Genomic DNA, 26,379 nt, shown 5'->3' with positions numbered 1-26,379 from the left:
TGAAATGATCGAAAAACGTATAAAATAGGGGGGGGGACAATTTTTGTAGGACAAAACAGATGGGATATTGGGTCAAAAATAAGTATTGGTTTAGTTCATTTTTTTAACCAAACATGGGTTATTTTAACCCAATTTATTTTAGAGTGTATCGGTTTGAGAAGGCCTTAAAAGCCAAAGTGTGTTTCGAATGAAAATGAGTACTTTAATAATATTACAATTTGGTTGAAATGTAAAATACCACTCATACTAAAATGTGATTAGTTAATTACATTCAGCTCCTATGATTGTATATTAAAATGTTTATGCTATTTATGTATATTTCAGGTCTTTCATTCTTTGCACTGCTGCCGTAGAACTTAAGTCTGGCAACAGAGTAGCAGAACAATGTCCTGTGTTGTTTTGTGGTGTACAAAAACATTTTTACTCCGTTTTTTGATCATTTCAAATTGTGTACGCCATGTTTGTGACACAGAAAATATTTATGGTCACAGGTTTTTAATGTATTATTTTTTGTGTTGTTTTTATGAAAAATAAGCCAATTTGATGTCGTGTAGGTCCTGGATTTTACCAAATGTCGTCGGTGCATGGTGATGATGTCAAGTAACAGTACTATGTAGTATGACCTAGTAATAGAAAACAAAACTCGAAAAGGTACCTAGTAATTGTGGCGAGGCGAAGCGAGCTGGAACCATGTAGTGGAAAAGCGCCATTAGTGTAGAGTTTGAATGAATCCTCCAGATTCGCCCTCGGAGTTGAGGGTCAGGTCACTTTATAACTACAATCGCGAAGACTTTGCTGTAGGACCATCGGTTTAGGACGTACCAAAACATAAAGGTCAACAAGATGGCACAGAAGACTTTGATTGAAGGGTGGTAAACCAGAATCAAGAGTAGTTTAGTCTAGATTGTGTTGGCATAATGGATCATGCCGCCCGGTAGCGGTTTGTCCTCAGAGAAGATTTATCTGGTCATTTTAAAGCTACAATTGCAAGGACCGATTTCACTTTGCAGTAAAACTTCCGGTTTAAAACGTAGTACCTAAACATAAATGTCAGCAAGGTGGTACAAAAGACTTTAATTGGAGATAGGAACTGTAATCCCAAATCGAGTTGGTTTGGTCTAGAGTATGTTGGGGGAATGGATTATCCGGCCAGGTAAGGGTTCGTCCTGAGAGTTCAGGTCTCTGGTCATTTTGAAGCTACAATTGCGAGGACAAATCTTACTTTGCTGTAGAACCATCGGTTTAGGATTTGGTACCAAAACCAAAATCTCAACAAAGTGGTACAGAAAAGTTCAGTTTGCCACAGGTACAGCTCCATTAACATGAATCAAGTCTGAGCTTAAGAGTCTTTTGGAAGAATGGATCATCCAGACTGATATGGGTCAAACCTCAAAGGTCTTCCTTAAGCCAAACCTTTGTGGACAGATCCGTGGAAGTCTCAGTCTGATAATATACCACCAGTTCAGGACCTAAAACTTAAACCCAAATGTCGACTAGGTGATACAGAAGAGTTTGGCTGGTCAAAAGAATAATGAACCCGAATCAAGAGTAGGTGCAAAGTTTGTGGGGACACGGACCTGTCCGAGTTAGAGTTCACCCTCAGTTGTGAGTTATTTGGTCTTCGTGAAGCCACAATGTGGAGGAAACATCTGTGGAGGCCTGAATCTGATTTTAGACAAGCAGGTTAGGACCCACAACCGAAAACAACATGCCAACAAATTGCTAAAGAAGACTGGTCGGCCACAGGTAAGAATGGTAAACCTGAATTGAGAACGGGTTTAGAGTTCTTTAGGGCAATGGATCTTCCAGCCTGTTTGGGGAACCCCCTCAGAGCTGACGTCTGTTCTGGCATTGCGGCCAGACCACCAGTTAAGGTCCGAGCACTAAAATCAATATATCAACAAAGTGGTCCAGGAAAATTTGGTTAGACACAGGTTCCCTGTGGTAAATTTGTTGCACATTGGATGAGCCAAGTACAATCCAATTTTGGGGCAAAATCATGTCTAAAACACAGTTGACCAGATTTAGCCCTAAATCCAACATCCAAAAGACATCTTTTGGGGGTTTTAAAGCAAAACTCGAGAAACATTTTCAAAAACATTGTAAATATGAGTTTTTGGGGTCTAAATTTCAACCACATGGACCGGCTTACTACAACCTAAGATTTTACGTCTATATTTTTGACAAAATCATGTCACGGAGAGACCAGATTTAGCACAAAATCCAACGTCCTAAGGTTTACAAGATGTCGGAAAGAGGATTTTTTTCCCAATAAGCTCTTCCTATTTTTATTTCATATTAATTTCCTTGTATCATTTAAACACTTATTCATCCATTGTATTTGTTTCCGAAAATATCCCAGATGTATTTATTTTAAGATCTGCTCAGAGAGCTGGATCCTATTCAACGAAAACCTTATTTTAGACTGAAGCCGATACTACTTACTCAGTCCGACACCACTGGAATAAAAAATCCTCTAATGAAAAAGGAATACAAACGGTTTTTTTCTCTGAATCTCGGAAACAATTTACTTCCGAAAATAGAAGAACCAGCGTCCTTGTTAAAAATATTTTTTAGTGAAGACAGTCTGACATATCATTCCAGTTGCTTTTATTTCCTTTGGGGAATAAAGAAAGAGTCTCTCCATTCAACCTTAAACGTTCTCCGGTAAAAAAAAAAGATGGAGGCCGACACTCCGGCGCCGTTCTTTGTTCGGTATTCAATAAACGCCGTCTCCGAAGACTTGCTAATAAGCTCCCGTCGGTAAAAAAACATATCGAGGATTTTTTCCCTGCTCAATTCTGCAGAATTTCCGTCGCACAAGACAATTACCATCTCCTGCGAGAAGTGAGAACGAAGGTCAGCCTGACTCTTTGACGCCGGGGGGCGGAGTCTAAATGTGTAAGTGGGTGGAGCCTAATTGGATTTCGGAAAGTCAAAAAGTCGAGTTGGCACGGTGAACGGATGGTTAGCGTGCAGCCTCGCGGTGCGGAGGTAAGTCCAGTTCCCTCAGCCGTGTGCAGTTTGCATGTTCTCCCCGTGCCTGCGTGGGTTTCCTCTAGGTACTCTGGTTTCCTCCCACATTCCCCAAAAACATGCATTTCAGGTTATTTGCCGGTTCAAATTGTCCCTAGGAGTGAGTGGTCTGTCTCTATATGCCCTGCATCTGGCTGGCTCCAGCACCCCTGTGATCCTACTGTGGATAAGCGGTGGAGATAAAGTCAAGTTTTCGCTCTTCGTTCGTGTTTTCGTTGTTACTATTACAAAGGTTAATTTACTTGTATTCTACTATTTAATATTGCGCTGTATACACTACTGTTCAAAAGTTTAGGGTCGCTTAGAAATTTCCATTTTTGGTGAAAGCAAAGTTTGAAGGATACAATTAATGTTATTTTTTAAATAAAACTCATTATTTGTAACCTTCTCAATGTCTCGACTTTCATTTCTATTTATTCAACAGTTTGATTAATAAAAAAACTTTCATGCTTTTTTTCTTTTGTCCTTTCTTATGTACTTTCTTTAATACATCCTTTCCCTTTCTTTCGTACTTTCTTTCGTACTTTCTCTTTTGTTCTTTCATACTTTCCTTTTCGTTCATACTTTTCTCTTTCTTTTCTTCTTTCTTTCATATTTTCTCTCTCTCTTGTTCTTTCCTTTATCACTTCCTCTCACTTTAATTTAATTTAATTCTTCCTCTATTTTGTACTTTATCTCTCTTTTGTTCTTTATTTTATACTTTCTCTTTAGTTAGGACAAGTATCCGTGACTGGTATCATTCTCCTCAAAAACTGCCATCAAAAATCCCTCCTTGGACCCTCCCGTTTTCTTTTTTCTTTTGGACGGGAAATCCTTCTCCCGCTAACTCATTAACTCATTTGCTGTGTTGTGAGAGAACCGACCCGATCCGAACGTGCCGCGCTGCGCCAACACCAAGGAGGCGGACCGGGCTGGGCTACATTTTTCCTGTGTTTTCAATGCCCCCACTCTATTTTTGTCTATTCTCCCCGAAAGAGAGCCAATAGGGCCCAGCAGGTGAATGTAAAGAAACGCGCTCGGCGCCCCCGAACCGTTCGGGCCTTTGAGGTGCGGACAATGGTTCGGCCCACCTCTCGCACAGATGCATTAGAGGCCTGATTGAAGCTCCATTGATTGAGGACGGCTAGCTTAAACCAACAAAACGCGAAGGATAATGGTGCCGTCCCTCCCATCATTAGCGGCCCTTTGTTGTCTTTAGTGTGAGCGTGGGGGAGGGGGTCTGGGCGAGGCCTCCGAGCAGATTGCTCCAATTAAAGGCGGCTTAGATCTAAACTGCTTCCGTCCTGGCTTCCAATTAGGAGACTGGAATCCCTCACTACTTTGCGCTTCAAGGTCTCAGTGGAAAATATTCCGCAATCCATTATCTGGAAGAGTGCACTGTTGTCAGGCCTGGCATCTCTTTTTGGCCGTTTTGTCCACCAGAAAGTGAACTGCACTTGTGCATCCATTATCCTTGTTCGCATATTGCTGCAAGCAGGAACTCTCAGAGTGCGTTTTTGTTGGGCATTGGGCAACTTTTTTGCCATGCTGTTAACCAAATACTGAACTGAACTCAAGCGGCCGCGGTCCAATATTTCGTTCGCATAATGCTGTGGGCAGACCAGAAGAACGCATTTTTGTCAGGCCTGGCAGCTCTTTTTGCCATTCTGTCCACCTAGAAGGAGACTGCAATTGTTAGGCCAGTATCCATTATCCCGATCACACATTGCTTTAAGCGGGACCCGGCTGAGCGCATTTTTTTGTCATGCCTGGCAGCTCTTGTTTTTCCATTCTGTCCACCAAAAAGTGAACTGTACCTGTGTGGCCACGATACATTATCTTTGCTTTTTTTCCTTTCTTTTTCTTTCTCTTTCGTTCTGTCATTCATTTGCAAAGTCTGGAAAATGTTCATGAAGCACCATTCTCCAAACTGGGATTTCCAGTCCACAACAAAAAAGAGATATAACAAGATGGGAGTGCCCAACCTGAGATTTTTTATGGTCTTTTTTGTGGGGGGGAGAAGGACACTAGTCACCTATACTTGTCCTAATTACTAACAGCGCTAGAACATATGACCTCTACTTTCTATTTCATTTATCAATTTTTTGGGCCTTGTTTTTATCAAAAATAATCAATACATTTATATAGATTTGATTTTTAAATATATTGGATCGGTTTAACCACCAGGGTTATGGAGGCACCGTTTCCTGTGGTGCGTCTTGGGCAACCACAGCCTGGTGGCACCTATACCTATGATAAACTCACGTATATGTATATAATACATGTATTTACAGTACATATAGGATAAACTGGTATCGGTAATCGCCCATCCCTAATAATAATGATAATAATAATTGGATTTTTTTCACAAAAGAGGAAATACTAACATATTTTCCATACATGCTTTATACCCAGAACACAATACATTGATCAATTATTTTTGTGCTGAAACATTAGAAACATGTTAAAAATAAAAATAAAAAATAAGAATCATGATTTTGTGGAATAGAGGAAATAAAAAAACAAAGCCAAATTCAAACATCCTACACAATGATCTTCTTACTCCATCTAGTGAAGAAGCCGAGAAGTCCATGAGTGTGTGCGTGTGTGTGTGTGTGTGTTTGTGTGTGTGTGTGTGCGTGCGTCTGAGACCACTTCAAAATAAAATAGAAAAATAAGAAGTTATATCATTTTAGTCAAAACCTTAATATTCTCCTCGATTTCAATTTCACTTTAGAATATAATGATTCAAATTTTTGAAATCTATTTTCACTGTTGTTATTTTTTTACATTTAAAAATAGTGTCACAATGATCAGACCATGAAACATAATGCAGGTCCACTGACTAGTTATAACTGGTCCAAAACATAAAAGGAGGACACCAAAGGATATGTTAGAACAATAACTGAACAAAACATGAAAGGAATCTAAACGGTATCTGTAAGAATACTCATTCACTCCAACTAAAAATTGGGGGAAAATAGATAACTCAACAAAACATGAAAGTAAGACGCCACATGATGTGTTGGACAACTAACTCTAACTGAACATAAACATCAAAGGAAATCTACATGGGATATGTGAGAACAATCACTAACTTAACAAAACATGATAGGTGGGGAAAATAGGATAAGTTGAAAAACGTACTGTAACTTAACAGAACATGAAAGGCAACACGAGACATGTTGGAACAATAACAGAACAGAAACATTACAGAACACTGGCGAAATAACTGAACAAAACATTTAAGGAAAAATAACATGGTGTATGACGGAACAATAATTAACTCTTACTAGCAAAACATAAAAGTAAATACAGGTTATATTGGAACACTACTCAACCGTTACTGAACAAAACATGTAAGAGAAAATGCAGGATATCATGGAATGATAAACAAATCGAACTGAGCATAATAAGAAAATAAATCTACATGGAATATGTTAGAACACTCACTAACTCGAACTGAATAAAACATGAAATGAGACAGTAAAGAATATTTTGTGACACCGATTGCTCTAACTAAACAAAACGCATGATATGTTGGAACATTAACAAACTCTAACTGGAAAAAACATGAAGGGAAAGCAGGACATGTTTGAACACTAAATAACTGGACCTGAACAAAAACATGAAAGACACAACCCAAGATATGCCGCAACACTAATGTGCTCCAATTTAACAAAACATGAGAGAAAGCCAACATGGGATATGTTGTATTACCAACTCCAAATGAATTAAATGTGAAAAAAGTCAGCATGGGATGTTCAATTAGAACTAACTAACTGAACAAAACATGAAAATGACTCAAGAGGATATGTACTCGGGTGAGGATATAACAATAAAAAGAGTGCCAAGACGGGGAGACCAGAAACTGAATCTTGGAATGGACAACTAACCAACTGAATACAAAATGAAAGGAAAAAGACATTCAACAGGTCGATTCAAATGAAAGCATTAAAAAAAAAAATTGATTGTTCCATTACGTTCGTGCGTAATTAATTTTTCCTAGCTTGAATAAACTCTTCCTCTTTCATCTTTTTGGGCCTATGGGTTGGCACTTGGATTCTACTAGCAGCAGAGCTTTTCTTACTTTCACCATTTTCATGCTACACTGACAACTAAAAACAAATAATCTTCAGGGACGAACATGGCGTCACTCTTCAGCACTCCCGCCAGACCCCATTCTTCCGCTCCAAACAGCTTTTCTAAAAGTCCGATAAAAGCAACCAGGCACAATGAAAGATAAAGCATAAGGGCTCTTTGAACTCTGTTAGGCGTTGTTAAAACATACTTAATAGAGGAAATTTTCGACTTTTTTAGGGATGGCTAAAAACCCCGGCGGAGCCCCCTTTTAAGTTAATGAAATAAATGTCGTTTTTTTTGTTCCATTGTTCCTTTCTAGGAAACGTTGAAAGGACTGTTTAGTATTCGTCAGGCGTAAAGTGGGTCTCTGTTCCTCGTTTGGTTCCCTACTGTAGGGCTGGGGAGGGGGGGTTTATGTAAATGAGTCTGTGTTTGAATAGAGATGGAGCTAGACACAAAGCTCAATTAGAGAGTGGGGGTCTTGCGTTAAGTGTCTGCAGAGGAAGGGGGGGGTGGCGAAATAAAAAAAAAGATGCCAACCAGAGGAAAACAAAAGCACTCTGAAATCCTTATTTTGTGTGTGTGTATCAAATCAACACGCACTTCCTGCTTTGTTTCAAGCTCAAGTTAACATCCCCCCATGCGTCAAAATACACGAGGGCGTGGGCAAGGGAGGGTGGCAAGATGGCCACCGATGCCAGTGTCCTTGGAGGCGGTTGCTACGGTAACCGCAAAAAAGGGGGGTGGCAGGTGTTATCATAAAAGGAAGTAGAATTAATATGCACATGGGAGAAGTAAGGGGGGGTGATTCCAGCCTAAATTGTATTTGTTGGTGCGTGAAATCACAAGGACAAAATGATTTGCATGGCAGACAAGGTTATTTCTGAATGATTTGAGATTTGGACAAAAGAGTGAGGGGATCCCCCTAAATATGGTATATTGTGTCCACAAATTGTCTTTTTATTTTGGGTGGCACGTCTAATTGAGTGTTTCTCACAAAGCAACCTTTTCCTCGAAATTAAGAAAGTTCAATAAATGTCATTGCACAGCGTCGTAGGGAGACTCAGAAAGCAGACGGTAATGATAATAATAGTCATATATTCTTTATCCTCTGCGTCAGGCGATTTTCGGTTGAGAGCTTTGAGGGTGCTGAGGGGTGGATAAACTAGGGCCCGCCAAACAAAAAATGGTCAAAATACAATGAAGATATAAATATAATAGCAAACATAGAACTAGTCATTTTTATCTTGTGCCAACACTCCCATTTGTGTGTCTGCAGACAAATAATACAAAATACTACAAAATTACTACAAACCTAAGTGCTTAAAACAGGGTTATTTTTTCTTCATTGTAATTGTACAAAAATCCTACAAAAATATTACCTCAGTAATACTATTATATAGAAATACTAATACAAAATATTACAGTAGAAATACTACAAAAATCCCCCAAAAAGTAATATTAAATACACTTAAGAAATACTACAATGATTTTAGTACGGAAATACTCTAAAGTACGTCTAAAGAAATATTGTACTACAAAAATACCACAACAGTATCACTATAATACAGTTCTGAGGTAATGGGTTCAAATCCAGCTACCAACCTTCCTGTGCGGAGTTTGCATGTTCTCCCCGTGCTTGCGTGGGTTTCCTCTGGGCACTCCGGGTTCCTCCCACTTTCCAAATACATGCATGTCAGGGTTAATTGGCCAGTCCAAATTGTCCCTAGGTGTGAATGAGCAAGCGAATTGTCTGTCCCTGTGTGCCCTGCGACTGTCTGGCAACCAGTTCAGGGTGTCCCCTGCCCACTGCCCGTAGATGGCTCGGATGGGCTCCAGCGCTCCCGCGACCCTACTGAGGATAAGCGGTACAGATAATGGATAGATGGATGAATATTACGACAGAAATAGTACAAAAAATACACTATGGAAATACTGTACTACAAAAACAGTACTGTAAAAATACTACCAAATAATATAAAATAAAAGGACAGTAATACTTGAAAAATACTAGAAAAATACTACAAAAATTGTACTGTAGATGAAAATACCACCAAAAAGTACCTCAAGTAATAATACAAAAATACTGCTACATAAATATTACAACAGAAATACTAAAAAAAAATACTATGGAAATACTACAAAAACACTACTATAGAAATCCTACAAAAATACAACTTCAATAATACTATGATACAAAAATACTACTACAAACATATTACAGTAGAAATAACCAAAACAAACCAACAACAGTAATATTAAATATAGTTAAGAAATACTACAAAGATTTTAGTATGGAAATACTTTAAAATATGTTTAAAGAAATACTACAAAAGTACAACTACAGTAACACTATAATACAGAAATACTGCTACACAAATGTTACGACAGATACACGACAAAAAAATACACTATGGAAATACTACGAAAACACTGGTGGTGAAATACAACAAAATAAAATTACAGTAATACTACAGAAATACTACAAAAATCGTACTGTAGATGCATTACAAAAATACCACCAAAAAGTACCTCAAGTAAAAATACAGTTACATAAATCTTGCGACATCAATACTACAAAAAATACACTATGGAAAGACTACAAAAACACTACTGTAGGAATACAACAAAATACAAGCACAGTAATAATGTAAAAATTTAACAGAAATACTACAAAAATTGCACTGTAAAAATACTACAAAAATACCACCAAAAAGGTACCTCAAGTAGTAATACAAATCATACCACAAAGATTCTATGGAAATACTACAAAACTCATCTCATCTCATCAGCTGCACCGCTTATCCTCAGTAGGGTCGCGGGGGTGCTGGAGCCCATCCCAGCAATCATCGGGCAATGGGCAGGAGACACCCTGGACTGGTTGCCAGCCAATCGCAGGGCACACGGGGACAGACAACTCACTCGCTCAGTCACATCTAGGGACAATTTGGACCGGCCAATCCACCTGAAATGCATGTTTTTGGAATGTGGGAGGAAACCGGAGTGCCCGGAAACCGGAGTGCCCGGAGGAAACCCACGCTAGCACGGGGAGAACATACAAACTCCGCACAGTAAGGCCGGGAGCTGGATTGGAACCCACTCAGGAGGTTCCCACGACCTCAGAACTGTGCCGCACACGCGCTAACCACTGCGCCGCCATGCTGCCCTACTACAAAACTACAACTGCAAAAATACTAAAAAAATAAAACTACAGTAATTTTACACCAATACTACAAAATTATGATGACAGAAATACAATCAAAGTAAAACTACAGTAATACTACAGGTAGACTACAAACGTTTTACTATAGAAAATACTACAAAAATACTGTAGCAGAAAATCGACAATGCAGTGCTAGGAAAAATATGGACTCAACCATCTTAAGGCAGTGGAATATTTCCAACGCTTGAGCACCCCCCAAATGGTGGAGAGGGATGAGCGCCACCAGGCTGTACATGCTCAAGACACACCACAGGTGTCCCTACGACCCGAGTGGTTAAGGGATCCAACCAACCAGTAAGTGCTACGTTTATATCTGTAAGTCAGGTTTTTATAATGCCCCCAGGTGGCCATGGCACACACACACAAACACACCACAAGTATCTAAAAGCTTTAAAAAATGTGGGCAAATAAATAGATAAAATATCGTGTGGAAATAATTCAAACCGTTATAAGTATCACAGACAGACATAAAAAATTAAAAAACGGGGAAAATATCAATAGCCCCAGTCATGTATTCCTTATCCTCTGCATAGATTACAAAATACCAGCGAGGTTTACAAGAAGCAGAAGATTCCACGTTTTTATTGTATCTATATGTCAGGTTCCTATACTGCCCCCAGGTGGCCGTACCTCACACATACACCACAAGACTAATTTGTAAACTTTACATACATGGGTAAATATATCAAACAAATGTCGTGTGAAAATAAATTTGCATCGATATAAAAATTATAGAGCCTGGTGGGATAGATAACTCAAAAAAATGCAACAGTGTAGAATAATAATCACAGTAATCTATTCTTTATCTTCTGTAAAGATTACACAAGCACTGAGGTTTACAAGAAAAGACGCTGCTACTTCACATGGTCCTTATAATGCCCCCTGGTGGCCACGAGACGCCACAAAATATAGTTAACTCTAATCTCCACAAGCACAGTCTGAATTAGGTCAAAAATGGACCTGCACATGACTTATATCCATTTCAGAGTGTTTTGGTGTACAGAATAACATTTTTTTTTGTTTTATTCAACAGAAATATTCAGTTTAAGGGAGTTGCTTTAAAAAAATATTGTTCACTCTGTAGAAATGAAAACTGCAAACTAATAAATGGATAAATAATACCCTTTTGTTTGCATTCACTATATATTATATTTATCTCTATACTAGCTATCTAAATATTATACATCTATATACAGGGTTGGGTAGGGTTACTTTAACTGGATTACTTTCAATTACTTTTGGATTACTCCAATACCAAACATGCTAATAAAAGACAAAAAAAACTAAATATGAATAAAATTACTCAATTTTGTGCAGGCTTGAGGAGTAACGGAATACATGGAACGGCAAAAATGATGTTGGCAAGCTGTTTGGATTTATTTTCATTTTGTTTGTGTCGAATTTTATGTTAGTTTTGCCGGAGATCAAAGAGATCAAAGCCAGGAGAGAAAGCCTACCACGTGTTGTGAGTCATTATTTTATTCATATTTAGTTTCTTTTGTCTTTTATTAGCATATTTGGTATTGGAGTAATCCAAAAGTAATTGAAAGTAATCAAGTTAAAATAACCCTACCCAACCCTGTCTACATATATATATCTCACTGTAAATTTCTCTCTATCTTTCTCCTTCATGGGTACTACACCCCTATTTTGAGACCACGTAAAGAAAAAAAAGAGAAATGCAAGTATAGTTTCTAATTATTCTTTATAAATCAAACCTAATATGGAGCAAAAGGGGATAAGCTACAAACCAGCAAAATGGATCATTACAACAAATAAAACTACAGAAAAAAAACATTTTTAAAAAGCCCCAATACATTTCACTCAGTGATATGATAACAATAAACAACAGTTTCATCTTTTATTGTTTTCCCTCCGGCCCTATTTTTTTTACAATCCAAAATGGGTCCTAAACCAGGTTGTGAGCATTACCTCCCCCAATATGAATAATCCAAGACACTATATCATAACTCCGTTTATCACCCGAGATATTTTCCGTCCAGCAAAGTGATGACCCGCAATCATACTGTGCTTTCCCGTAAAACTTTGCCACGAATATAAAACACCCCTGAGCGAGGCCAGTTGGAGACACTGAGATTTCCAAGGCTTCCCAAACGCCTCGTAAAAAAAAACTGATGAGCAATTTCGTCTTTGACTGGGAGCAATAATTATCGTTTTTAATTTACATGCCTGCAATGGACAACACTTTCTTTCAGAGGTTGGTAAAGTAAAAAAAATGGCGTGGTTTGCAATTAAATCTATGATTTTTTTTATGCATGTATGACGCTCATGTTTCCTTTGGGTCACTGTGTCTTCTTTGTCTCATATCCTGCATTATCCTCTTTTAGCTTTTCCTCCAATACTTACCGTATTTTCCGCACTATAAGGTGCACCTAAAAGTCTTATTTTTTTTTCAAAAGCTGACCATGCGCCTTATAATACAGTGCGCCTTATATATGGATAAATATTAAGTCGCAAAGTCTTGCAACTAATGAAAGCAGTCACCGACTAGATTTTCCCCCGAACGCGAAGTAGTCCGCGGTGTATGCTGGGATTTATATACTGGCGTTTCATTGGCTAACCAATGTGTCAAGCATCATTTGAATCCATCACTATTGGCTAAAGTTATTCGGAGGTAAAGGGGGCGGATCCTTTTTATCATTTACAGGCTCGTATAGGCTAAAGGGGCAAAACAAACCCTGCAATTGGCCGAAAAAGATGTGTCAATCATCAGTTGAATTGATCACTATTGGCTAAAGTTATTCTGAGGTAAAGAGGGCGGATCCTTTTAATCATTTACAGGCTGGCATAGGCTAAATTGGCAAAACAAAGCCTGCAATTGGACGAAAAAGATGAATGTGAATAGCATATTGGGTTGACGGCATAAAGAAAACAGTATTTTACTTTTCTGTACTGTATTTGTAAATATTTTACTCTCCTGGATTTACTACACTCACGGATATAAGAGGACCATGGTTGCACCTTATTATTGAACATAACGACTTCGGTGAGCTACTCCGGCTATATATTTTCCCAGTATCTTGTTTCAGAGTGATATCGATGTTTCTGTGATGGGTCTTTTTTTAAATTAAACTCAATTCCAAGTGTTTATTGTCATATGCACAATAAAGTTGCGAGCGAAAAAGAAAATAGAAACTAAGGAATGGTTGGCATTTCTTGAATCCCAAGACTTTAACCCTCCGAACGATATTTGGAACGATGCATTTGAGTGACATCGTACGGACACTGCATCCGCACGTGTCTACGACACGTATTTGATTCTTTGCAAGCTTTCGGAATGTTAAGGGGGTAATAAGTTTGACTGAACTATCTGACTGTTTTGTCGACGTTCCCATTGTAGCGCCTTATAATCCGGTGCGCCTTATGTATGGAAAATTTAGGACCAAAAAATATTTTTTGGGGGTGCGCCCTATAACCCGGTGCGCCCTATAGTGCGGAAAATACGGTACTTATTTCATAACCAAACCATTTAAATCCTAATCCAGAATGCCAAACTCAGAGTAGGGAAGCAATATTGTAAATCTTAGGTATGACTCGGCTGAGATTCGAACCTGTGACCCCCCAGTCTTGGGGCAGGCGCCCAACCCTAATCCCACCTAGCTGCCTATTTTGTTTATTTCCTGTTGGTGTCTCAACATACCCTGCATTTATTCCTATGTTGGGGTTAGTGTCCCAACATATCGTGCATTGCTTTCTTTATGTTTTGTTCAGTTACTCCAACATATCCTGCTATATTTAGCTGTCAGATTTTGTTCAGTTAGAACTAGTGTTCCCACATAGCCCATGTTCTCTTCCTTTCATGTCATTTTCACTCAGAACAACTTGGTGTTTCCAATAAACCAGTGTTGTTTTATTTCATGTTTTGTTCAGTCGGTGTTAGTTTCCCAACATATCTCGTGTTTTCTTAGTTTTATGTTTGGTTCAGTCAGAATTAGTCAGCGTTACAACAGAGCCTGGATTGTTTCATTCATTATTTGTTCCACTGGAGTCAGTGAATTTTCCTTTTTACATTTTGTTCGGTTAAAACTAGTGTTCCAACATATTCTGTGTTTTCTTTCGTTCCTGTTTTGTTCAGTCCAAATTAGTTATTGTTCAAACACAGCATGCAATATTCCTTCCATGTTTTGTTCAAAGTTAGTGTTCCAACATATCCTCTGTTCTCTTCCTTTCGTATTTTCTTCAGTCAGAACAGTATGGTGTTTCCAATTAGCCAGTGTCACTCTATTTCATGTTTTGTTCAGTAGGAGTTAGTTTCCCAACATATCCCGTGTTTTCTTCCTTTTATGTTTTGTTCAGTCAGAATTGGTTACCGTTCAAACATAGCCTGCATTATTCCTTCCATGTTTTGTTTGAAGTTAGTTTCCCAACATATCCCCTGTTTTCTTCCTTTTATGTTTTGTTCAGTCAGAATTAGTAATCGTTCGAACCTAGCCATGTTTTGTTCAAAATTAATGTCCCAACATTTGCTGTGCTGTCTACTTTTGTGTTTTGCCCAGTTAGTGTTTTAATATATCCTGCATTATCATTATTTCATGTTTTGTTCTTTTAGAATTAGTTGGTGTTCCAACATGTCTTGCTTTATCCTACCTTTATGTTTTGTTCAGTTAGTTAATGCAGGTGGTATCTTTCCCTTATGTAATTTTCAGTTATATTCAGTGTTTCAACATATACTGTCATGTTACTTTCACGTTCTTTTAAGTTAGAGCTTGTTAGTGTCAGACTGTTGGTGTATGTCTGGGGGGAATTTTTTTCATGTAGGAATGGTGTAGTGGCTGTCCATGAGACTCTGTTGAGACTTTTTGGGATTAAGGGCTATTCAAATAAACATGACTTGACTTAGAGCTAGTCAGTGTTCCAACACATCCTTTGTTGTATTACTTTCAGCTTTTGTTTGGTTAGAACTTGTTAGTGTACCATAACATCCTGCGTTATCTTGAGTTCATGTTTTGTTAAGTCAGAATTGATAACAAATATAATTAATGTTACAAAATATCCTGAGTTGTATTGCTTTCGAGTTTTAGTTAGTTAGATTTTGTTAGTTTTAGCCAATTTCCAGCATTGTCTTCTTTCATGTTTTTGCTCAGTTACAGCGACTTAAGTTGTGGCTTCTTTATATTTAATAATCTAAACATCTTTTCACCCTTTGTCGTTGTTCCGTCCTCGTGTGACGATGTTCTTTCATGTTCTCTCTCTTTCATGTTTTGTTGTTAGAGCTGGTTGGTGTTGGAGCATTATGTAATTGTTTGATTCACAAGTGAGTATGTTCCCTGCGTCCTCATTTGTTTGTGTTTTGTTCAGTTAGAATCAGTTCAGCCTTCCTTCTTACATGTTTTGTTTATTTAGATCTAGTTAGTGTTATAACATGATATAGCAGGGATGTTTAGTCAACCCTGTGTATGAGTAGCTTGATAATGTTTTTGAATTCTGAAGATCCGAGTAAACTTGCTTTGATTATTTAAAATACCCGATACCGATTATTTTCCTGTTTAAGAAATCATATTTTGTGTCTGTTTACGGGATCCGCTTCTTCTACCAGTATAAAACCTGACAGGTAATAATGCATTTTGTGCATTACCCTAGAGAGGCTAGCACATGGCAGTAGGCTCACAAAAGAGCATATGTAAAAAATCTTATCCTCAAATATGGGGGGCCCAATGAGTGGGTTTGCCTGAAACACTCTCACACACTGCACCAACGTCATCAATATTGCATAGTGCCTTATGTTTATGCAATGACACAAGCTGACAATACTCACACAAATACGCAAATCACAGACCGGCTTAACTTGTAATAGAAGAATACATGCGCCCTACTGGAGTTGTTATTTATGTTCTCTCTCTATTTTTTTTTTATTCCCCAGAAGCACGGACGTCCCTGTTCAAGAGCTCAAATTCCTTATGCAGGCAGGCATCACCGAGTCAGGAAAAAATATCAAATCCTATCTGTGCTGATATGCAAATGCAATGTATTCATTATTCATAAACGACTCCCGTTTATGCAAATTCCGTGTCCGAAAACACAGGCGGATGTCGAGAGGCGAAGTGCCAAACGAAGTCTGTGCAAAATGGATTTAAGGAACAATAGTGAACAAACAAAACAATAAAACGCGCAGCAAAATACATCATAAATAAAAATGGTATATTCCTGCAAAAACATTCACATGTGTTGCAATCACTAAACATAACACGATTTGAATGTAACATGAGCAAAATATCTGCTGTAAAAATTCATAACGTTTATCATTCCAGCAATTTCAAAATCATGACAATTTGAATGCGCAGTGTAGGTAACATTACGGTAAACGTCTTTAGGATGCGACGTTATTTTGACGTCACTAACACGCGACCAATATTTAATTCTAGCCGGTTCGTGGGATTCACTGACATACATTGTGGTCGTAAACGATAAATATAAGTTTTCTTCAATAATCTACATTAAAATGACATATAATGTGCACTAACTGTTTTATCACAGCCTTTTAAAACCGAAACATACGAACAGAGTGAGTACACGATGTAGATTATAAACTATAATAACGTGATGTCTTTCTGTTTTGATAAAAACAAATTACAGTAATGGCTTTTTTGGACAATTTTCAATTCTTTTTGCAGAAATGTTCCACGACAGCTCACAAATCAAACACTGGACCTTTAACAACGAGGACGAGTTAGAACAGTTGAGATATGAAGCTAACAAAAGATTCAGAAAGAAGATAAGAGAGAGTGGCAAGGTTTATCCCAAAAGTGTTATGCTTATTTTTACCTTGTGCACTTTCCAGGAGGAAGTATAACACGATTTGTTTTCCTGTAATTCCACAGCACGAGGTGAGTGACTCCATGTTCCTGGATCGTCATGAGGAAGATGTCATATTCAGGAGCTACGAGAGGAGACTGCTGGATATCTGCAGCGCTTTCAAACCTACCATGCCCAAATCTGTTGTTGTATGTATAATCGGTCATGGAAATTAACCCTAAAGTACTTTTTGGACTCTCGTAACTTTCTAGAAACAAAATGCATGATGAAAACACTATTGTCCAAATAAATAGACCATTAGTTGCTTTGTGTGCAGGGTACGGCCCTCATGTACTTCAGAAGATTCTACATGAATAATTCTGTGATGGAGCACCACCCGAGAATTATCATGTGTGTACAAGTTGGTATTTATATTTAGAATAGAGCCTTACGTTTTTTCCTTACGTTGTTCAATAAGTTCTTATTACGGCATTTCTCCTATATGACATGAATTATTTAGCGTGCCCGAAAACAGGAAATTTAAAACATTTGTGATGTTGGTGCGTATGATGAGTTACGTCGCTAAGGTCTGCTATTTGTCAATGCTTGGTTTGGCTGAACTACTTCCCAACATGCCTTTCTTAAATTTTGTGTTCTCTGTAAAGACTGAGTCAGTGAAATACTGTTATCTTTGTTTTCTATGGGTTCTAAGACTAGAAGGCTAAAGGAAGAAGCAAAACCGCATGGCCATGAAAATGAAGCTTGCGATTATCAAGAAATGAAAAAGTTCCCCTCGCTAAGTTGCTAGCCCATAACCAATCTAAATTTATTAAAAATAAGGAGGCGATTAAATCAAGGAAATTGTGTAAGGGCATGACAATCCTCGCAAGTAAGTTTTTAAATCGGTTTCATTTTAATGGCGTCCCTTCCCCATTCTGCATCTGCCCACTAACTCCACTGAACCAGTTTGTCACATAACACCAAAGGAAAAATGATTTTCCTTTGTGTGTATTTATTTGTAATTTAGTTCGATTTTACACAGAATTAGTACTTACTGTATTCTATTGATATTTTAATGTTTTTATCTGGGTACTGGTGGTTTGGAAGGCACAAGCCAAATAGCATCAGTTTCCATGTTCTGTTATACAGCAATTTCACTTTGCAATAACAAGCTTAGAACAGATTGTTGTATCCAGGGTCTACTGTAGATTAAAGTTTTACTCCAACTATATGTCCACAATGTGTACTATTTTTCTTAGAATTTGTAACATTATCTCTCCATGATTTAGGCTGACTTGTGGATTTATAGCCTGCAAGGTGGACGAGTTTAACGTGTCCTGTTGCGAATTTGTGGGCAACCTTGAGCAAGAGAACCTGGCAGAACAGGAAGAGACCAAGGAGCAGATCTTGGAGTACGAGCTTCTGGTTGTCCAGCAACTCAACTGCCACCTGGTGGTCCACAACCCTTACAGACCTCTGGAAGGGCTGCTGATTGACCTCAAGGTGGGACACTCAGTTCAAAATCTAAAATAAAAATAAAAATCAAATTTCTTATTTCAGACCAGATATCCTATGCTAGAGAACCCAGAGTCTCTGAGGAAAAACGTGGATGATTTTCTGGCATTTGCAGCTATGACAGACGCCGGGCTGCTCTTCTCGCCTGCACAAATTGCGCTCACTGCTATCATGAGCAGCGCCTCCAGAGCGGGCCTCCATATAGAGAGGTATACATGAAACGGCATCTTAGCTTATAATGGAAAACATTTACAGTGTGTTTTCTTTTTAGTTATCTGACTGAATGTTTGGGACTGAAGGGCAATCAAGAAACGCTGTCTAAATTGTACGACACCATGAGACGTGAGTGACCCACCACAAGGGGTGGGGTAATGATTGGTCCCCTGCCAGTCTGTAAACCTAATCTTTTTGTCGCAGGGATCAAAAACCTCCTGAAACGATACGAACTTCCACAGCCCGACGAGGTGAATGCTTGCAAGCAGAAGATGGCGAGGATCCATGCAGAATTTGGTGCAGGCTCAAGCAAGTAAGGATCACCTAAATTGGTTATTATGTGCGAAAACAGCTTTGTTGCATTACTGACTTATCACATAACTAAAAATTGCACAATGTGTAGGACAGGGCTTAACCTTTTTGTGATGGAGAGCAATTGTTTTGGTTACTGATTAGTTATTATCATGCTGTAATTTTCATAACTAGGGTTAAAATAGGCCGTTAACCACAAAAAAATCTGTCTCATACAAGGGGCACTGAGTGACTTGTACATATCAGGGTTTGCACACCCTTTTCATGGCAAAATTCAAGCACTTTTTAAGGACTTGCAAAGCTAATTTTCATATTTCTCCTGTACCATTTAAAAAATAAATCTGGTGCAAATCAACTATTCTACAGTTCCACAAATATATCTGCGATTACTTTTGTGGCATATAGTTTTTAGATTCAGAGTAAACTGCTAATGTTTGTGGATCTGAACAACACGTGTAAATATTTTTGTGACAAATATCTCCCTATATAGGTGTTGAGTAAAATGGCGCTAAATGTAAAGTCGCTTACATTTTCAGTTGCTCATCGGACAATGACATACAAACAAATGCCAGCCGACATTAATCAAGAGGGAAGAAATTAACGGCAAAGCGGAGCCACCAGAGAGCAGTGCCGGTGTTAATTTTAAGCAGACTTGTGAAACATGGCAACAATTTCAAGCATTTACAAGCACTTCTTTCAAAATTCAAGTACTTTTCAATCCAATAATTTAAGGATTTCAAGCACCAGTACAAACCCTGATACATTGTAGGGTAACTTTAAGGAATAGTGCATTATTTTATATTATTAAGCAAAAATACAGTACATGTACTATCATGTAAAAAGTCCTCAAAAATACTTGTATATAAAAAAAAAAACATCTAGCATGAGCCTTACCTAAAATGAACTGATATGATTGTCTGCCATCTTTCTGCTACGAGTGCTTAAAAACTTTAAAAAGGCTGGGCAAATAAATAAACAAAAAAAGTGCATTTTGCTCACTTGTTCCTGTAGCTTGAATTCTTCCTTGTGCTTTTTAGCACTTGTTTTCGGTTGCACTACATCATACAGTGACAGAGTGGTCAATTAATACACACTATCCCTTTAAAAAAATAATTTTTGAACAATTTAAAGACTCGTATCATGTCAATGACTTCTCGAGCCAGTTAGAAATCAAAGTTCCTCAAAAATCACCATGACCCCCATAACTGGTGAGCTCCTCGGTTGTTTCTAAGGGACTACCTGGTGTAGAAGTTTCCACCTACTGCAGCCGAGTGAACCACTCCGCGTTTGTGTCATGTTCCAACAGTCGTTTTTATTTTTGCCACGTTGTTGTATCTAAGATGCAAAAGGGTTCAGAATCAGGTAGAAAAATAAAAAGGAGCAAGTCATCGAGCTTATGAAATAAGACAGTTACAGCACACCACAGCCGCCTGCTTTGGTGTCTTCGGTTAAACAGTGAGACTTGGTGAGGTCTTGTGGTATCGAGCTACATGACATAGATTCAGACAAGGACGTTTGGGAGCAACGAGGTGAAATTCTGCAAAATTTCTGCTTTTAGCTTAGCATGGCATGCTAGCTTGTTTGGAAGAGAACAGTCAAGACTGCAGAAGCAGGCTACACGCATACTTAGATTTATATCAAATGTGAAACTGGTGTTATTTAACGGTATTTACATGTTATCAGTCAATCTTACATGAGAAAATGTGTAAAATGCTTAGGGCAGAGCTTTTAAATGGTAGGAGTGTTCCCTCTAGTGGTACTTGAAAGTATGTTATGATCTAGCTCAGGGCTCACAAAGCTTCTTTAAAGCAGAGGGCTATTTTGTTAGGCTTTCAGTTTGATATGCATTTCTTAAATAACAACTTAAAAAAATTATCATCATGTTTTATAATTATATGATTAAAATCTCGGTTAAAATTGGCTCAACCACCAAATTATTCCAGTTAGGAGTCACATTTCCTAGACAATCACAATGATCCATCACCAGTTCAGAACCAGTCCACGAGAAACTTAGTTACTCTTTGGCAGCTACCTGGTGTAGCAGTTTTATGGTTTTTCATTTTCACAGTGCAGTCAGCAGACTATTGTTTTGTAAAGAAAAAATAAATTAGAACGGACCTCGATTTTTGAAAATAATTATTCTAAATTACAATTGCATTTTTAGTATGAATGAGCAAAAATGATTTACCATAGTTTCTTTTATATTTGCTATGATTTTTAGTCAAAACAGTCAGTTGATTGCCATAATTTGTTAAATGGTTCAAAATCAGTCTGCTTGTCCCCTACATAAGAGAATGCTTTTTAGTCAAACACATGCACTAGACAAGTTTCACACTCCCATTTAAAACAAAACTACCTTTCTGCTGATATGAGATACGCCGTACAAACAAAACATTTTGACTCACTGTCGATAACATTGTGAAAAAAGTGGGGTAGATGCTGTATAAAGGGGACTTAAGGCTTGTGTCGTCTCGCGTTCGAATCCCTGATGACTGCAGATGATGCTACCTCAGTGCTTTGGTTGCTTCCCATCCGTCCATAGAAGGGGAGTGCCTACAGCTCTGGTAGCTCAGGTCCATCATCATTAATTAGTTCCAACACCATGTCTAATAAAGCATATTTGGGAAAGGCTTTGGAAGGTTCACATTTGCCGACTCCCCCCCACCACCATATTGCATTTGAATCAGGGAGATACTAGGCCACGTGATGAGGAAAAAGCCAGGGCCGGACATGGCCTCACTCTTTCATGCTGTGGAAATCACATGACCTGGATGGCAGCTGCCAGTGACATGATGGTGCACTCGGTCCTGAAAATGTAAAGTGGGCCTGTTAGGAAAGGTACACATCGTCAACAAGTGTGAATCTATGTATACTTACTTTAGATGAGGTGATATGGGATGGGAGGAACAACTATTCCGAATGAAAACTATCTACAGTTGCGTCAATGAAAATGGAATCATAGGGATCAACAAATCCACAACTGACTTTTTTTCTGACAGTAAACAAAAGCGTGGGTATGAGGAGGAAGGCCATGTGGCAAAAGAGCTGCGAATACAAGAAGAGGTGAGAACATGTTTGACACTTGACACAACACAGTAGAACCCCAGGATACGGCGTCCCCACTCTACAGTGTGGAATGAAACTGTTTTTGCCCACTCTTTACAGCGTTTTTTCCACCAGACGTCATCGGCAAGAGATAATTTTGCGTGGTCAAAAAAATTACAAAACTCAAACTTTGCGATTTTTGTGTGTATAAAGAGAGACTCTCATCTTTAAGATACCCGTCTGCTATTGGTGGACGTCTTACAAAATACTGGTCTGCTATTGGTTGGCCTCAAGTTATCATGAAAATGCCTACCTTATTTTACAGACTATTTAAAAAAAAACTGAATTTTAGTCCGTAAAATATGTATTGTGATATTGACTGAACTACAAAACAAAATGCCTTTCCCTTCAATTCAGAATCTAGTGTTTTCTGTAAACACTCCATGTCGGCGATAGAAAATTGTATTTTCTGTAAAGAATCAATTATGGGGCCCAAGGCTTGCAGTGATGCAAATACATGAATGCCATTATCAAAAAATAGGAGGAATACATACAAGGTACCCTCACTACATTGCAACTCTGTAATCAACAGAGGAAAGGGAAGAAATTTAGGGCATGATAAGTGGAAGTTTTAAAAATGTGTTGAAGTGTTAATTTGCCGCCTCTTCACCCTTGACATCCACCCCGAAACTCCACTGTACCAGCGAAGATGTTTTTCATTTACATGTATTTTTATTTAGTCTTTTACACATATTACACAAAAGTAATACTGTATAACAATAAAATGTTTATGTTTTTATCTGGGCTACAGAGTTCGAGATTTGTAATTACCAGAGGTTTCTATCCCATGCCATACTGCAATTTTCTTTTACAATCTTCACCTGTCGATTTTAAATCCTGGGGGTCTACTGTAGATTTTTTTGTTTGTTTTTTAATTTGTTTTGTTTTTTTTATCACAGGATTGGACTGATGAAGACCTGGAATGAGCAATCTTCCTTAAAGTGATCAATATGAAATTGTGACATCAAATGTATTGAGTACAGTTCACATTACCAATAAAGCTTTTTTTTTTACATGTCTTGTATAATAAAAACCACAAGTCCATCAACTACTTTACAAAAACTGTTTAATAAGTGCATGCATTTCTGATACAGTCTGTACTAGTTTCCACAAAAAAAAGTCTGCTGTAAACATTTTTGCATCATACTTGGATTTTCGGATTAAGCATTTTGTCTCGGTTTCAAAATTTGGAGGAAAAATACAAAACTTAACCAAATAATCAAATAAAAACTGCCATATAATGACGATTCCAGCAGGAGAATTTATTTTTATATGAAACAACCAGGCTTTTGTTTAATCTTAAAATCTTACAGCACTTTACCTTACACTTAAAAAGAAGTCAGTCATTACTTACAGTATAAAAGCATCCTTGCTCGTGATCCAGTTTTAACAAAAGACTTAACTAGCTTCTTCATGTCAGTTTCCTCATTCGAAGCGGGTCAGGGGTACGCTTTGGCAATTTGTGCTAAAGTGTATTGGGTACTAAAAAAACACATTTTTGTCCCTTATGTGCAAGGGAAATGTACCCAAAGTTGGAATCAATTACACAGTTCAAAAAACAGTTCCTGTGCAATCTGTCAGTCACTGGTGCCAGATAAGTACTGCATTGGTTGCACTCAGCTGTATTTGCATAGCTCTCATGGAGAATGGGACAACATGGATGGTGGGTGTGGGCGGGACTACCGGATGGGGCGTAAGGTGGCCATGGAGATGAGTAGAACATGCGAGGTCTTCCCAGTGGAGACTTGGAGGGAAGGGGGGATGAGAGTAAAAGGGGTAGGGGGTTTTGTAATACTACCTGTTGCTGTTGGTCATGGCATACTGAGCCTGCTTCTGTTGGAGGAGCTCTGTGATGGCCAGCAGCTTTTTTAACACGTGCTGCACAAAAAGACAAAATACAGCATTGCCTCTTCATTTGGCGGTTCAGCTATCGCATCCTGGATACATCGTAATTGTTTTCTATTCCTGTTATCCCATGCTAATTGACACTTCGAAATATGCAGCCTCAGTATATCACAGGTTGAAAAATATTCTGCGATCCATTATCCCTGATTGCATATCGTAGCGAGCAGGGGCAAGCGACGAGCATTTATGTCTGGCCTGGTTTCCCTTTTTTTCCCCTGTTCTGCCCTACAAAAAAAGGGAAATGCACTCGTGCCATTATCCCTAATCGTATTTGCTTCAAGTGGGGACTGGCAAAGGGCCATTTTGTGGAGGGGTGTACCATTCTGGTGGGGCCTAAAATAAAATACACTTTTGAGGTCACAATCCAATATCCCCAATTGCATATTGCTTGGAGCGGTGGCTATCAGAGCCAGACCATAACCCTATGTAGGCTATCAATGAGAGCGGGGGCCCGCCAGAACATTATGGCGCTAAGGACATCTCAAATGATGCACTCCCCACCTTTAAATATTGTGAAAATGGAGAAAGTTTTACTTTGAACGTATCCGCTGGATAAAATATATTTCGTACTTGGTGGGAATTTCTTTAATGGAGCGGATTAACCTGGAAAATAATGGGGTACTGCACAAGATGAGTCATCGCTTACCTGCTGAGCTCCTCTCTCGTTACTGAGTGTCCGAAGCTCGTCTGAGTGTGCGGCGCAGAGCTCGTGCAGTGCAGCCAGGTCTCGGGACAGATCTGTCCTAAAGTGCTCTGTGGTTTCTGGAAGATCACGAACGTTCTGCAAAAATAGTGCAAAAAGCAACCTTTTATTGCTTAGTTTTCACAAACAGCGACGTGACCTTACTCACCCCCAGCTCATCCAGAAACATGATCATCCTATGCTTATTGTTTTTGATAAAAGGATTCACGCCCTCCATGTAAGGCTCCTGTGTGCGGGGACACAATGACGCATTGTCAGACGATCGCATGATCGCCTTCCGGGTAAATGTCTCATACCTTAGCACCGAATTCCACCAGGTTGGCGAGGTTCTGGACAGACTTTGCCACCAGTGTGAGGGTTCTACCGGCTGTTGATGACGGGGGGTCTGCAAAAGGACAGAAACAGAATATTTGGGAATTATGTTAAAAGCAGCAAAGCACTCAGGCATTTGGAATATTTTTTACCTCCAATAATATTTTTGGGATGTATGAATTTGTTGTGGTAGACACTGAATTAAGTTTGTGAGATATGCCCCCCCCAAAATATATTTTCTCTTCTTTCAGTTATCATGGGTCAATCTAATTATGATAAAAACATTTTTCTTTTCTTGCCTGTTTTTTTTTAATGCAATCAATTGCCTGCAAAAGAGTGTAGGATGGGCATCTTAGCTGGAAAACAGGTGAGACGATTGCTTGAAGCCTAAATTGATACCTTATCAAATTTGATTACAATCTGAAAAAAACATTGTATTTCACACATTAGGAGACAACTAGTTTACAGTTATAAAACACCTGCAACTGTGTATTTTATTTTGGTCATTTTTTAGGCATTTAGAATTACTTATCAATGTTTGACTTTTCAGAATTTCATTGGCCAACCAATGTGTCAAACATGATTTATATTGGTTACTACTGGCTAAGGTTATTAAGAGCTAACAGAAGCGATAGCCCTTTTATCAATACAGGCAGGGCCTCTTAGGCTAAAGCGTACTGAGGACAGTTAAAAAATAGCCTGCTTTGGAAATAATTTTTCGAGCCTGTTCATTTGCTAACGAGAATTATGTGGTGAAACAGACGATTTGCAACAAGGAATGTTCAACGATGCAGAAATGCTTGTAAGCAAATTTTTTTTTTATCTGTCGGCATTTATTGTGCGTTTTGGAGTAAATATTTTACACGTTTGGATTCACTTGACGGTCCTGGAATGACTCCATGTTTGCAAAGCATCATCTCATCTCTCTTATTGTAACATTAAGGAGTTAACATAAATTAAAGTTCAGAACAGTATAGTAAGTTATTTTATCAAATAAATGTCTCCCAAAAATAAGACTTGTACACCTGCGCAACTAGTATGACTTTACTTCGTTTTTTTGTCTTTTATGGGTACTGCGACTTTTAGTCCCAAACATACAGTAATATATTTATATAACTTATTTTATAGTTTTTAGTCATAGCTCACCTGCAATGATGTTGAACATTCTTGGATTAAGGATCGCAGGACCAATGAGTCTTAGAAAGACAAAACCACTGGAAGACAAAAAGAGATGCATAAA

General features: G+C 38.4%; 2 protein-coding genes across 2 annotated transcripts in view; one reads left to right on the top strand and one right to left on the bottom strand.

Annotated features, from left to right (window-relative positions):
* Positions 1–16,668: 16,668 nt before the first annotated feature.
* ccnh (cyclin H) lies at positions 16,669–23,466 on the top strand. The gene is made up of 10 exons (XM_088336365.1): positions 16,669–16,844; positions 16,954–17,072; positions 17,161–17,283; positions 17,412–17,485; positions 18,364–18,577; positions 18,635–18,798; positions 18,861–18,931; positions 19,007–19,115; positions 22,114–22,177; positions 23,119–23,466. The coding sequence occupies exons 2-10, from the start codon at positions 16,956–16,958 to the stop codon at positions 23,143–23,145; spliced, it is 963 nt and encodes a 320-aa protein (XP_088192491.1). The 5' UTR covers positions 16,669–16,844; positions 16,954–16,955; the 3' UTR covers positions 23,146–23,466.
* The window catches only part of rasa1a (RAS p21 protein activator (GTPase activating protein) 1a), a 28,871-nt gene continuing 22,903 nt past the window's right edge, over positions 20,412–26,379 (bottom strand). The window contains exons 21-26 of the mRNA XM_088336364.1: positions 26,286–26,353; positions 25,124–25,212; positions 24,976–25,053; positions 24,771–24,905; positions 24,018–24,097; positions 20,412–21,921 (exon numbers count right to left, since the gene is read on the bottom strand). Coding sequence (XP_088192490.1) covers positions 21,873–21,921; positions 24,018–24,097; positions 24,771–24,905; positions 24,976–25,053; positions 25,124–25,212; positions 26,286–26,353 — 499 coding nt within the window. The 3' untranslated portion in view covers positions 20,412–21,872. The remainder of the gene's footprint in view (positions 21,922–24,017; positions 24,098–24,770; positions 24,906–24,975; positions 25,054–25,123; positions 25,213–26,285; positions 26,354–26,379) is intronic.

This window comes from Urocampus carinirostris, chromosome 5 (genome assembly GCF_059441175.1).
Source record: "Urocampus carinirostris isolate Australia breed hairy pipefish chromosome 5, RoL_Ucar_1.0, whole genome shotgun sequence".
In the NCBI taxonomy this organism is placed as follows: domain Eukaryota; kingdom Metazoa; phylum Chordata; class Actinopteri; order Syngnathiformes; family Syngnathidae; genus Urocampus; species Urocampus carinirostris.
This window is presented reverse-complemented; position numbering and strand designations above follow the sequence as displayed.